Source organism: Oncorhynchus mykiss, chromosome 6 (genome assembly GCF_057628025.1).
Source record: "Oncorhynchus mykiss isolate SJ-2025 chromosome 6, ASM5762802v1, whole genome shotgun sequence".
Lineage (NCBI taxonomy): Eukaryota > Metazoa > Chordata > Actinopteri > Salmoniformes > Salmonidae > Oncorhynchus > Oncorhynchus mykiss.
In genome coordinates this window covers 64,396,909-64,411,142 of record NC_143027.1, presented here as the reverse complement: position 1 = coordinate 64,411,142, position 14,234 = coordinate 64,396,909, and the positions used below count along the sequence as shown (strand labels likewise).

Here is a 14,234-nt window from a genome sequence, read left to right as displayed (position 1 = left end):
ATAGTCTCAGAGGTCCGTTAAAAGCGCAGAGAGCATCATGAAGAACAAGGAACACACCAGGCAGGTCCGAGATACTGTTGTGAAGAAGTTTAAAGCCGGATTTGGATACAAAAATATTTCCCAAGCTTTAAACATCCCAAGGAGCACTGTGCAAGCGATAATATTGAAATGGAAGGAGTATCAGACCACTGCAAATCTACCAAGACCTGGCCGTCCCTCTAAACTTTCAGCTCACACAAGGAGAAGACTGATCAGAGATGCAGCCAAGAGGCCCATGATCACTCTGGATGAACTGCAGAGATCTACAGCTGAGGTGGGAGACTCTGTCCATAGGACAACAATCAGTCGTATATTGCACAAATCTGGCCTTTATGGAAGAGTGGCAAGAAGAAAGCCATTTCTTAAAGATATCCATAAAAAGTGTTGTTTAAAGTTTGCCACAAGCCACCTGGGAGACACACCAAACATGTGGAAGAAGGTGCTCTTGTCAGATGAAACCAAAATGGAACTTTTTGGCAACAATGCAAAACGTTATGTTTGGCGTAAAAGCAACACAGCTGAACACACCATCCCCACTGTCACACATGGTGGTGGCTGCATCATGGTTTGGGCCTGCTTTTCTTCAGCAGGGACAGGGAAGATGGTTAAAATTGATGGGTAGATGGATGGAGCCAAATACAGGACCATTCTGGAAGAAAACCTGATGGAGTCTGCAAAAGACCTGAGACTGGGACGGAGATTTGTCTTCCAACAAGACAATGATCCAAAACATAAAGCAAAATCTACAATGGAATGGTTCAAAAATAAACATATCCAGGTGTTAGAATGGCCAAGTCAAAGTCCAGACCTGAATCCAATTGAGAATCTGTGGAAAGAACTGAAAACTGCTGTTCACAAATGCTCTCCATCCAACCTCACTGAGCTCGAGCTGTTTTGCAAGGAGGAATGGGAAAAAATTTCAGTCTCTCGATGTGCAAAACTGATAGAGACATACCCCAAGCGACTTACAGCTGTAATCGCAGCAAAAGGTGACGCTACAAAGTATTAACTTAAGGGGGCTGAATAATTTTGCACGCCCAATTTTTCAGTTTTTGATTTGTTAAAAAAGTTTGAAATATCCAATAAATGTCGTTCCACTTCATGATTGTGTCCCACTTGTTGTTGATTCTTCACAAAACAATACAGTTTTATATCTTTATGTTTGAAGCCTGAAATGTGGCAAAAGGTCGCAAAGTTCAAGGGGGCCGAATACTTTCGCAAGGCACTGTATATATAGCTAGTATGTATGTATAGAGCAGAAATGTATAGAGCAGAAATGTATTTGAAGATTAATACTCTGTAGGATGTTAATACTCTGTACTCTGTAGGCCAAGCCTTAGAGGGGTAATTGAAGTGGGATGTTAAGAGGCCATGGTAGGAGAGAAAAGTGCAGTCCCTCCATCCTTCCACAGCATCAACCCCTGGTCAATTAAAACTCCAATTAGCTTGTCTGAGAGAAGTTACGGAACCCCAGCTACTTAACATTCTAATGACACACTAGTGAATTGACATTTTCATTAAAATGTTTCGGATTTTATTACAGTGAAAATGACATTTTAATACGCTTTATGACTGGTCAGGTGCTCTGAATGAACAATAGGATCCTGAACAAAACGGAGAGATGAGTTAAAATGAATGAGATTGAGTTTCTGCTCTCTTGTAGTCTGAACTCATGTGGAGGGGAGAGAAGCAGCGGCCCGTGGCCCCTGCTGGCAAAACAAAGTATTAGTGGCTTTTACCATCATCTGGGTGAGGGTTGTCTAAATCAGATGTGTCACAGAGTTGGGTCTCTGGACCTAATCAGTATTTAAACACCATGAAACTGACAGATTAAAGCAGACTCATTTGGGGAAATGATGGCCAGGCTGGCCTCAGTCAGCCTCACTGGTATTTCTCATTCCACTACAGCTCTACCAACCGTTCTGCCCAAAGAGGGAAATGTGTTCCTGATTTAAACTCTTCTTTTCCACAACGGGAATATTTACATTCTCTTTTATTGGCTTGTAAAAGCAGAACTATTAACTATTTTGAAGGGAATGTCTCGGTCTCTAACCAGGATGCAATATAATTCACCTAACCCACAAGTGCATTTTGATTGTTGAATTCACACCAATAACATTATTTATGGTTGGTTAAAAACAGGTTATCAACAGAGCCTATGGATCTATTCATGTTGGACTACTCACTACCAGCACTGTGCCCATTGAAGTACAGTCCTCTGCCCAACATGGCTTGAGAGGGACGTTGTCAGTGGGTTCTAATTTCCCATGGCTCCCTTCATTGAACCTCATGCTGTTCTATTCTAGTTTTAAATGATAATTGTGTGTCAATGCTAGTCCTCTCCTCTATGATGCTCATCTACTCTGATTAGGACATGCTGGGAGGGGAGAGCAGCTTGTCTGCTCCTAGAGAGCTGCAGGTGGCATGGAGATCAGGAGCTCACCCTCAGTCCCTGGCCTGGCATGTGAATAAGAAGCCTACAGGCACCAGTCAGACGTTTAACCTAGCAGAGACCTGCCCTGTGGAGTGTGGACACTAGCCCTCCTGCTGGTTTCCTAGTCAGCCTCTTCTACAGACCCATGGGAACAATCAGTCTACTGAAACTGCAGATAGACTAAGTGATGACAGTCAAGTAAGTGATATTCCCATCAGAATTCTAACACAGAAAAATGCAACTGCAATAAACTTAACCAAAGGGTGCTTTTTTAGATTTAGCATTGCATTTTGATTGTCACTCATTTACTCTCTTAGCATCACACAGAACCGTATCGGTCCTCCCCTTTCTTAGTGAATTAACATAATTCTTCAGTGTTGGACAGAATGGTGTAATGTGTGCAGTTGGATCACTAGGCGTGAGAGAGGGATATAAGGGCTTGAGTGCCCAGCCACACCACAGTCTGGTTTCCATCAGTCTGACTGGGATGGCAGCTTGGATGAGACAAGCTGCCCAAGTCCATTACCGCAATCAACATTTCCGAAAATCACACACACACTTTTTCATTTCTGATGCAATTAGCCATCTGCTTTGTTCTAATAGAGGAACTAGCTTGGCTTTTAAAAGCGGTCAATTAGGCCCAATTGAAGGAGGAGGAAAATCAGCCTGTCACTTAATGAATGTCAGGAGACAAGTCATTATGACATGTCTGGTGCTGATTTCGTCATTCAAGTAATTCACTGCATGAAAATGAGCAAATCTGTAGTATTACCGAGAACAATAGTAGCTAATATGAAATAGGGAATGTATTGCTTTCATCATTTTGAACACGTGTATCGCTGTATGACTCGTACTCATGCTACTTATAAAGATGGAAAAATACTTGCATAGTTTTAGCTGTTCATGTCTGGTCCCAAGGCTGTCATTCAGTCTTTCTGCAGTAGATGTCAGTCAGACATGGCCCTTTCTCCTTTCAGCGCAACAATGTGGATTGCTTCCTGCTAGCGGGCTAAATTGGCTGACAATTCTTCTCCCTCTGATGTCAAACTCGACGCCATAACTCTTGTGAATGCCTGGCATATCCTTTGTCATTGTCAGAGCTCGAGGAAAAGGGGCTGCCTCAATTTCGCAATATTACAAGTTACACACGTCTCACACCTCTTAAAGATGTCCTTTACATCAGTCTGAACATAGTGTATGAACTGCATTCACTCACCGTAAAGGAAATTATTATACACTTTTAAGGCTCCCTTGGCCTCTGTTCAAACATAGCTTCATGGAAGACGGGCTGTAAGTAGGCCAGCTTTTCAGGCCTGTTTCCTTCTCTCTCTGCAAAGTCCCCAAACCCAGCAGAGCATGTTTTTATTTTTCAATCTGTACTTTAGCTTTTCTTGTAGCTTGTCAGCCCAAGGTTTTCAACTTGATCAGATAGATGAAGGCTGCTTTCTCTGTTGAATTATCAAAGGACATCTGTTGGAGTTCTGGAGTCACGAATCTACCTCTGTCGTGTGTGCTGTGTGAGTGTGTATTTCAGACATGTCAGAAGTTTGGGGCTTTTAGATTATTTTTGCTTCCTGTTTTAAGAAGAAACATTAGCTTTGTTTCATGCTGAAGGAAGTCAGTTTATTTTTTACAAGCATTAGCAGCGTTTCAGCTGCCTGCTGGGAAGTATCTATCTACTCACAGAGGACATGATCCAGCACACTGCAACAGATATATTATACCTAACTAATGTGTCTGGACAGGCTCCCTTTCTCTACAGAGGTGTAGGTGAACTCTCTCAAAACTATAGTGTTCCCTAACTAGATGCCGTCTCGTACCTGAAATCCATTGTGTGCAGATGCTGAGGTTATGTTCGGTCTTTATGTACTGTCGAGTGGCGCAACGTTCTAAGGCACTGCATCTCGGTGCTAGAGGCGTCACTACAGAGCCTGGTTCGATTCCAGGCTGTATCACAATCGGCCTGGCGTCGTTAGGGTTTGGCCGGGGTAGGCCGTTATTGTAATTAAGAATTTGATCTTAACTGACTTGCCCAGTTAAATAAAGGTTAAATATAAAACATAAAAGGTCAAACCATGTCATGTTATTCAGATGACAGAATGAGGTGTCTCTCTGTTAGTGTTTATGGTAAATGCAAGGAATTAGGAGCAACAGGTTACTGCAAATCTCTGTCTTGGAACATATATGAATCCAGTATCTAGCCTTAATCCAGTATCTAGCCTTAATCCAGTATCTAGCCTTAATCCAGTATCTAGCCTTAATCCAGTATCTAGCCTTAATCCAGTATCTAGCCTTAATCCAGTATCTAGCCTTAATCCAGTATCTAGCCTTAATCCAGTATCTAGCCTTAATCCAGTATCTAGCCTTAATCCAGTATCTAGCCTTAATCCAGTATCTAGCCTTAATCCAGTATCTAGCCTTAATCCAGTATCTAGCCTTAATCCAGTATCTAGCCTTAATCCAGTATCTAGCCTTAATCCAGTATCTAGCCTTAATCCAGTATCTAGCCTTAATCCAGTATCTAGCCTTAATCCAGTATCTGCATTTAAAAAATATATTGTCAAACTCCCACCCCTACTGTGCATTACATTGCGGTAATGACGTTGTAAGTTTAGGGGATGTTGGATCGGCACGTTATTCCACTCTAGTAGACATCCTCTGTGTCCCTACTGCAATCAGTGTTGTAAACACTGCGGCACTCTTTGCCAAAGCACCTCCACAGATGGCTCATGAAGCACTACGAGTTGTTTTTCCTGTTTATTCAGCAATGCTTGCCGTCTCGGTAATGAAATAGCTTCATTACAGCAATTTGCACTCCAGCATTCAGGAGATTGTGTTAGCATTATTCTGTAGATGCTCGTTCTGCGCTGGTCCAAGCTGTGTTAAATTAGTCCCTGAAGTAGCCTACAGCGCTAGCGAAGCCCTCAACTCAATCATGACTCAAACACATCAAACTTTCTGAAAATGTAAATGTAATTTCTCAAATACCTGTTTTTGATGTAGCGGTCATAAAAAAAAATGACCCGAATTTCTCTAGACATTGTTATTAAGACGTCATTGTCATTAGATTGAGGTCATGGCTACATGGTGTTCTACATGACTGGTCTTGGTGGCAGTACTGTGGTTCTCAGCCAGGCAGCCTGGCAACACCCTCCACCCTCCTTCCCAATTACTCACCCCTCAGCCCCCTGTGCTGTCATCATCTCCAGGCTTATTCACAGCACTGACCTGTGACTGGGACAGATCACTTCCTTCTTTTATACAATACTGTACCTCCCCTGCCCTCTCATGGGGACTTTCAAGAACACTTCAAAGCCTTCTTTGAAAGCACACTTCCCAGGAAAAGAGTGCTCTCAGCCACAGAGTGTATAGAATGGAACACAATAGAGGAGAAGTTGGGAGGACCTCATGTATAGCATTATGAACTGTAAGTGTGTGCTTCACCTCTCTGGCCCTCTGTCTGTGTGTGAAATGGGTCCCATCACGTAGTCTTGGGAAGATGAAAGCTGTCTGGTGGACTTCTGCTCTTACCTATAGACTCTCTCCCTCTCACACAGACCCCCTCCTACACTTTATCATTCAGTATTCAGTATTCCCACAAGGTTATTCTGAATCCTAACGTTATTTCCCGAATTGTTAAAGGTCCCTTAAAAAAAAATCCAATAACTCAAAATGGGACTCTTCCCATGTGACTGGTATAACTGACCCCGGGCATAAACAAGCAACAAATCAAACATATGATTCATGATATATGACCACTGAATTGCAGGGCGGAAGTTCGAGATGGATTTTCCCATGGTATGATAATCAACAATGAACTTCTGTGGTGAGCATGCTGAGTTGACCTTTGCAGTAGAAGAGAAAAATGACTGGGTTTGGCAAGGTGGCTTAGCTACCCTTTAATTGAGCCACCATATCTATTATAAACATTGTACATACTTAGTTCCATTAAACTGCTCTGACTAATTCCTCAGTTTTTTTTTTCTTCTCCTGATCATCAGTGGAAGTTTGAAGCTGTTGTTACATTATCAAAGGATGAAGGCAGTGTTTGATGATTTTTAAAGGGGATGGATTAAAGAGACAGGCTGTGTTAATTGTCTACAGTCAGTAATGGATGGGTGGGCAAACAGGATATGTATAGGTAGGCCCAGTGGAAATGATGAGATCAAAGCGCTCTATGTTTCAGAAGTGATACTGCACTCTCACATTACCGTGTCACATTTTTAACTCACCAGTCAACGTTTGACTTCCTGCAATTCTGCAGCGGGTTTCCAAATATCCTTTTAGTAAGGTTGCATTAGACCTGTGTGTGTGTGCCTGATGGCATGCTCCATACTGCTCCAGAAACCCTGTGGGAGAGGACATGTTCATGTTAATTGGGGATAGAAGTGAAGGAGAGGGACATGAGTGAAAGGAACTAACAATACCAGGGTATCACTCTCGTCACTGGTGATTTCATCCTGGCAGACAGCCATGTCTTCCTGTCGCAGGAAACCCACAAGCGTAATTGTCATTTTTATCAGATGGAAGAAGAGCAGCTCCAGTGAGTGCAGCTTCTATATTTAGCAATAATGTTATACACATTTAATTGGCACTTTAGCAGGGTGTGAAATTAGCAGCGGCTGACTGACTGACGGCAGGTTGTAAAGAGTTGTGTGTGTGTGTGAGAGAGATCTTCATATAGACTTTCCATCTTTAACTATGTGATATGCTGCTTGTAAAAGAGACGACGGTGGAGTGTTATTGGGCTCCACATACAGCATAAAGAGAGACAGAGAGTGCTGTTGGATCACACCGATACACATGTCCTATACTGATATAATGACATGGTGAAGGAAGCCTATTAAGCAGATACGCCAGTCTCATAACAGGAGCTCACTTATGACTATGTTAAATTATACAGCTTTTACAGTATGTATGAGGCCTAGTTATCATCAAGTGTCTTGTAGCTAAGACTCTAAACCTTCTGTGTTCATATAATTGTTTACCTGCAGATGAATGTTCTTCTGTTATTTCTGTCTGTTTGAATCAGCTTCATGGTAATCTGTGCTCATATATGGTTTGGTGTGTAGTTTGAGAGCCCACAGTGTGGCAGATGGTGGATTATACAAACAAGCAACCAAATTACCCAAGATCACCCTGTGTGCCTGTGTACTGTTGAGAGCAGCGGAGGGCCACAGTCACAGTCCAGAATGGGAGCCAGTGGGTCAATTGGCAGAGGACTGCTCAATATGGAAGGCTTCACTCTCTCCCTCACTCTCGCGTGCTCTCTTGCGTGCTCTCTCTCCCTCTCTCGCGTGCTCTCTCTCCCTCTCTCGCGTGCTCTCTCTCCCTCTCTCGCGTGCTCTCTCTCCCTCTCTCGCGTGCTCTGTGCTCTCTCCCTCTCTCTCTCGCTCGCTCCTTTGCTCTCGCTCAGTCTCGCTTCTTTGCTCCTTTGCTCTCGCTCAGTCTCGCTTCTTTGCTCCTTTGCTCTCGCTCAGTCTCGCTTCTTTGCTCCTTTGCTCTCGCTCAGTCTCGCTTCTTTGCTCTTGTTCAGTCTCGCTCCTTCTCTTGCTCTCGCTCCATCTCTCGCTCTCGCTCCTTCTCTCGCTCTCGCTCCTTCGCGCTCACTCACTTTCGCTCCTTCGCTCACTTTCGCTCCTTCGCTCACTTTCGCTCCTTCGCTCGCTCACTTTCGCTTCTTCGCTCGCTCACTCTCGCTCCTTCGCTCGCTCACTCGTTCCTTCACTCGCTCACTCTCGCTCCTTCGCTCGCTCACTCGCTCCTTCACTCGCTCACTCGCTCCTTCGCTTTCTCTCTCTCTCGCTCCTTCGCGCTCTCTCTCTCTCGCTCCTTCGCTCTCTCTCTCTCTCTCGCTCCTTCGCTCTCTCTCTCTCGCTCCTTCGCTCTCTCTCGCTCCTTCGCTCTCTCTCTCTCGCTCCTTCGCTCTCTCTCGCTCCTTCGCTCTCTCGCTCTCTCGCTCTCGCTCCTTCGCTCTCGCTCTCTCGCTTCTTCGCTCTCTCTCGCTCCTTCGCTCTCTCTCGCTCCTTCGCTCTCTCTCGCTCCTTCGCTCTCTCTCGCTCCTTCGCTCTCTCTCGCTCCTTCGCTCTCTCTCGCGCCTTCGCTCTCTCTCGCGCCTAAGCTCTCTCTCGCGCCTAAGCTCTCTCTCGCGCCTTTGCTCTCTCTCGCGCCTTCGCTCTCTCTCGCGCCTTCGCTCTCTCTCGCGCCTTCGCTCTCTCGCGCGCCTTCGCTCTCTCTCGCGCCTTCGCGCTCTCTCGCGCGCCGTCGCGCTCTCTCTCGCGCCTTCGCGCTCCCTCTCGCTCCTTCGCTCGCGCTCTCTCTCGCTCCTTCGCTCGCGCTCTCTCTCGCTCCTTCGCTCGCGCTCTCTCTCTCGCTCCTTCGCTCGCGCTCTCTCTCTCGCTCCTTCGCTCGCGCTCTCTCTCTCGCTCCTTCGCTCGCGCTCTCTCTCTCGTTCCCTCGCTCGCGCTCTCTCTCGTTCCCTCGCTCGCGCTCTCTCTCGTTCCCTCGCTCGCGCTCTCTCTCGTTCCCTCGCTCGCGCTCTCTCTCGTTCCCTCGCTCGCGCTCTCTCTCGTTCCCTCGCTCGCGCTCTCTCTCGTTCCCTCGCTCGCGCTCTCTCTCGTTCCCTCGCTCGCGCTCTCTCTCGTTCCCTCGCTCGCGCTCTCTCTCGTTCCCTCGCTCGCGCTCTCTCTGGTTCCCTCGCTCGCGCTCTCTCTCGTTCCCTCGCTCGCGCTCTCTCTCGTTCCCTTGCTCGCTCCTTTGCGCTCCCTCGCTCGCTCCTTCGCTCTCGCTCAGTCTCGCTCCTTCGCGCGCTCTCTCTCGCTCCTTTGCTCTCTCTCGCTCCTTTGCTCTCTCTCGCTCCTTTGCTCTCTCTCGCACCTTCGCTCTCGCGCTCCCTCTCGCACCTTCGCTCTCGCGCTCCCTCTCGCTCCTTCGCTCTCGCGCTCCCTCTCGCTCCTTCGCTCGCGCTCTCTCTCGCTCCTTCGCTCTCGCTCTTTCGTTCTCGCCCCTTCCCTCCGCTCTCGCTACTCTCTCGCTCTGTCTCGCTCCTTCGCTCTCGCTCTGTCTCGCGCCTACACTCTCGATCCTTCGCTCTTGCTCCATTGCTCTCGCTCTGTCGCACTCTGTCTCGCTCCTTTGCTCTGTCTCGCTCCTTCGCTTGCGCTCTCTCGCTCCTTCGCTCGCGCTCTCTCGCTCCTTTGCTCGCGCTCTCTCGCTCCTTTGCTCGCGCTCCTTCGCTCACGCTCTCTCGCTCCTTCGCTCGCGCTCCTTCGGTCACGCTCTCTCGCTCCTTCGCTCGCGCTCCTTCGCTCACGCTCTCTTGCTCCATCGCTCGAGCTCTGTCTCGCTCCTTCGCGCTCTGTCTCGCTCCTTCGCGCTCGGTCTCGCTCCTTCGCGCTCGGTCTCGCTCCTTCGCGCTCTGTCTCGCTCCTTCGCGCTCTGTCTCGCTCCTTCGCGCTCTGTCTCGCTCCTTCGCGCTCTGTCTCGCTCCTTCGCGCGCGCTCTGTCTCGCTCCTTCGCGCGCGCTCTGTCTCGCTCCTTCGCGCGCGCTCTGTCTCGCTCTTTCGCTCGCGCTCTGTCTCGCTCCTTCGCTCGCGCTCTGTCTCGCTCCTTCGCTCGCGCTCTGTCTCGCTCCTTCGCTCGCGCTCTGTCTCGCTCCTTCGCTCGCGCTCTGTCTCGCTCCTTCGCTCGCGCTCTGTCTCGCTCCTTCGCTCGCGCTCTGTCTCGCTCCTTCGCTCGCGCTCTGTCTCGCTCCTTCGCTCGCGCTCTGTCTCGATCCTTCGCTCGCGCTCTGTGTCGCTCCTTCGCTCTGTCTCGCTCCTTCGCTCTCTCCTTCGCTCGCGCTCTGTCTCGCTCCTTCGCTCTCGCTCTGTCTCGCACCTTCATTCGCGTTCTGTCTCGCACCTTCATTCGCGTTCTGTCTCGCACCTTCATTCGCGCTCTGTCTCGCTCCTTCATTCGCGCTCTGTCTCGCTCCTTCATTCGCGCTCTGTCTCGCTCCTTCATTCGCGCTCTCTCTCGCTCCTTCGCTCTCTCTCGCTCCTTCGCTCTCTCTCGCTCCTTCGCTCTCTCTCGCTCCTTCGCTCTCTCTCGCTCCTTCGCTCTCTCTCGCTCCTTCGCTCTCTCTCGCTCCTTCGCTCTCTCTCGCTCCTTCGCTCTCTCTCGCTCCTTTGCTCTCTCTCGCGCCTTCGCTCTCTCTCGCTCATTTGCTCTCTCTCGCTCCTTTGCTCTCTCTCGCTCCTTCACTCGCGCTCTCTCTCGCTCCTTCACTCGCGCTCTCTCTCTCGCTCCTTCGCTCGCGCTCTCTCTCTCGCTCCTTCGCTCGCGCTCTCTCTCGCTCCTTCACTCGCGCTCTCTCTCGCTCCTTCGCTCGCGCTCTCTCTCTCGCTCCTTCGCTCGCGCTCTCTCTCGCTCCTTCGCTCGCGCTCTCTCTCGCTCCTTCGCTCGCGCTCTCTCTCTCTCGCTCCTTCGCTCGCGCTCTCTCTCGCTCCTTCGCTCGCGCTCTCTCTCGCTCCCTCGCTCGCGCTCTCTCTCGCTCCCTCGCGCTCTCTCGCGCTCTCTCTCGCTCCCTCGCTCGCGCTCTCTCGCGCGCTCTCTCGCGCTCTCTCGCGCTCTCTCGCGCTCTCTCTCGCGCTCTCTCTCGCGCTCTCTCTCGCGCTCTCTCTCGCGCTCTCTCTCGCGCTCTCTCTCGCGCTCTCTCTCGCGCTCTCTCTCGTTCCCTCGCTCGCGCTCTCTCTCGTTCCCTCGCTCGCGCTCTCTCTCGTTCCCTCGCTCGCGCTCTCTCTCGTTCCCTCGCTCGCGCTCTCTCTCGTTCCCTCGCTCGCGCTCTCTCTCGTTCCCTCGCTCGCGCTCTCTCTCGTTCCCTCGCTCGCTCCATTGCTCTCCCTCGCTCGCTCCTTTGCTTTCCCTCGCTCGCTCCTTCGCTCTCTCTCTCTCTCGCTCCTTCGCTCTCTCTCTCTCGCTCCTTTGCTCTCTCTCGCACCTTCGCTCTGGCGCTCCCTCTCGCTCCTTTGCTTGCGCTCTCTCTCGCTCCTTCACTCGCGCTCTCTCTCGCTCCTTCGCTCTCGCTCTTTCGTTCTCGCCCCTTCGCTCTCGCTCCGCTCTCGCTACTCTCTCGCTCTGTCTCGCTCCTTCGCTCTCGCTCTGTCTCGCGCCTACACTCTCGATCCTTCGCTCTTGCTCCATTGCTCTCGCTCTGTCACGCTCTGTCTCGCTCCTTTGCTCTGTCTCGCTCCTTCGCGCGCGCTCTGTCTCGCTCCTTCGCTCGCACTCCTTCGCACGCACTCTGTCTCGCTCCTTCGCTCGCACTCCTTCGCTCGCGCTCTCTCGCTCGCGCTCTCTTGCTCCTTCGCTCACGCTCTCTTGCTCCTTCGCTCACGCTCTCTTGCTCCTTCGCTCGCTCTCTTGCTTCTTCGCTCGCGCTCTGTCTCGCTGCTTCGCGCTCTGTCTCGCTCCTTCGCTCACGCTCTCTTTCTCCTTCGCTCGCGCTCTGTCTCGCTCCTTCGCGCTCTGTCTCGCTCCTTCGCGCTCTGTCTCGCTCCTTCGCGCTCTGTCTCGCTCCTTCGCGCTCTGTCTCGCTCCTTCGCGCTCTGTCTCGCTCCTTCGCGCTCTGTCTCGCTCCTTCGCGCTCTGTCTCGCTCCTTCGCGCGCGCTCTGTCTCGCTCCTTCGCGCGCGCTCTGTCTCGCTCCTTCGCTCGCGCTCTGTCTCGCTCCTTCGCTCGCGCTCTGTCTCGCTCCTTCGCTCGCGCTCTGTCTCGCTCCTTCGCTCGCGCTCTGTCTCGCTCCTTCGCTCGCGCTCTGTCTCGCTCCTTCGCTCGCGCTCTGTCTCGCTCCTTCGCTCGCGCTCTGTCTCGCTCCTTCGCTCGCGCTCTGTCTCGCTCTTTCGCTCGCGCTCTGTCTCGCTCTTTCGCTCGCGCTCTGTCTCGCTCTTTCGCTCGCGCTCTGTCTCGCTCTTTCGCTCGCGCTCTGTCTCGCTCTTTCGCTCGCGCTCTGTCTCGCTCTTTCGCTCGCGCTCTGTCTCGCTCTTTCGCTCGCGCTCTGTCTCGCTCTTTCGCTCGCGCTCTGTCTCGCTCTTTCGCTCGCGCTCTGTCTCGCTCTTTCGTTCTCGCTCCTTCGCTCTCGCTCCTCTGCTCTCGCTCCATTGCTCGCGCTCTGTGTCGTTCCCTCGCTCTGTCTCGTTCTTTTGCTCTCGCTCTTTCGTTCTCGCTCCTTTGCTCTCACTCTGTCGCGCTCTATCTCGTTCCTTCGCTCTGTCTCGTTCCTTCGCTCTGTCTCGTTCCTTCTCTCTGTCTCGCTCCTTTGCTCGCACTCTCTCGCTCCTTCGCTCGCGCTCTCTTGGTCCATCTCACTCCTTCACTCTCTCCTTCGCTCTCGCTCTGTCTCGCTCCTTCGCTCTCGTTCTCTCACTCCTTCGCTCTCGCTCTGTCTTGCTCCTTCATTCGCGCTCTGTCTCGCTCCTTCGCTCTCGCTCTGTCTCGCTCCTTCGCTCTGGCTCTGTCTTGCTCCTTCATTCGCGCTCTGTCTTGCTCCTTCGCTCTCTCCTTCGCTCGCGCTCTGTTTCGCTCCTTCGCTCGCGCTCTGTCTCGCTCCTTCGCTCTCGCTCTGTCTCGCTCCTTCGCTCGCGCTCTGTCTCGCTCCTTCGCTCGCGTTCTGTCTCGCTCCTTCGCTCGCGTTCTGTCTCGCTCCTTCGCTCGCGTTCTGTCTCGCTCCTTCGCTCGCGTTCTGTCTCGCTCCTTCGCTCGCGCTCTGTCTCGCTCCTCCGCTCTGTCTCGCTCCTCCGCTCTGTCTCACTCCTTCGCTCTGTCTCGCTCCTTCGCTCGGTCTCGCTCCTTCGCTCTGTCTCGCTCCTTCGCTCTGTCTCGCTCCTTCGCTCTCTGTCTCGCTCCTTCGCTCTCTGTCTCGCTCCTTCGCTCTGTCTCGCTCCTTCGCTCTGGCTCTGTCTCGCTCCTTCGCTCTGGCTCTGTCTCGCTCCTTCGCGCGCGCTCTCTCTCGCTTCTTCGCGCTCTGTCTCGCTCCTTCGTGTTCTGTCTCGCTCCTTCGCTCTCGCTCTTTCGTTCTCGCTCTTCTCCGCTCTTGCTCCATTAATCTCGCTCTGTCTCGTTCCCTCGCTCTGTCTCGTTCCCTCGCTCTGTCTCGTTCCCTCGCTCTGTCTCGTTCCCTCGCTCTCGCTCTTTCGTACTCGCTCTCGCTCCTTCGCTCTCGCTCCTTCGCTCTCGCTCCTCCGCTCTTGCTCCATTAATCTTGCTCTGTCATGCTCTGTCTCGTTCCGTCGCTCTGTTTCGTTCCTTCGCTCTGTCTTGTTCCTTTGCTCTGTCTCGTTCCTTCGCTCTGTCTCGCTCCTTCGCTCTCGCTCTGTCTCGCTCCTTAATTCGCGCTCTGTCTCGCTCCTTCGCTCTCTCTTTTGTTCGCGCTCTGTCTCGCTCCTTCGCTCTCTCCTTCGCTCGCTCTTTGCCTCGCTCCTTTGCTGTCTCGCTCCTTCGCGCTCTGTCTCGCTCCTTCGCGCTCTGTCTCGCTCCTTCGCGCTCTGTCTCGCTCCTTTGCGCTCTGTCTCGCTCCTTCGCGCTCACTCTCTCTCGCTCCTTCGCGCTCACTCTCTCTCACTCCTTCGCTCTCGCTCTGTCTCACTCCTTCGCTCTCGCTCTGTCTCACTCCTTTGCTTTCTCCTTTGCTCGTGCTTTGCCTCGCTCCTTTTTTCTGTGTCGCTCCTTTTTTCTGTCTCGCTCCTTTTTTCTGTCTCGCTCCTTTGCTCTGTCTCGCTCCTTTT

At 51.5% G+C, this 14,234-nt stretch overlaps 3 protein-coding genes across 7 annotated transcripts in view; 1 reads left to right on the top strand and 2 right to left on the bottom strand.

Annotated features, from left to right (window-relative positions):
• LOC110526338 (SH2 domain-containing adapter protein F) overlaps nt 1-14,234 on the top strand; it is a 131,130-nt gene that overhangs the window by 59,146 nt on the left and 57,750 nt on the right. The window lies entirely within an intron of this gene.
• On the bottom strand, nt 7,971-9,800 carry LOC149983042 (uncharacterized). Its single transcript, XM_090239230.1, has 2 exons — nt 9,714-9,800; nt 7,971-9,557 (listed from the first exon to the last, which is right to left on the bottom strand). Exons 1-2 carry the CDS (start codon nt 9,798-9,800, stop codon nt 8,142-8,144), a joined length of 1,503 nt encoding a protein of 500 aa, XP_090095356.1. The 3' UTR covers nt 7,971-8,141.
• LOC149983041 (uncharacterized) lies at nt 10,474-11,203 on the bottom strand (the record flags this gene model as incomplete). The annotated part of the gene is given in 2 exon segments (XM_090239229.1): nt 10,474-10,750; nt 10,818-11,203. Coding segments are annotated over 2 exon segments (663 nt in total), but the record flags the coding sequence as incomplete, so codon positions are not given.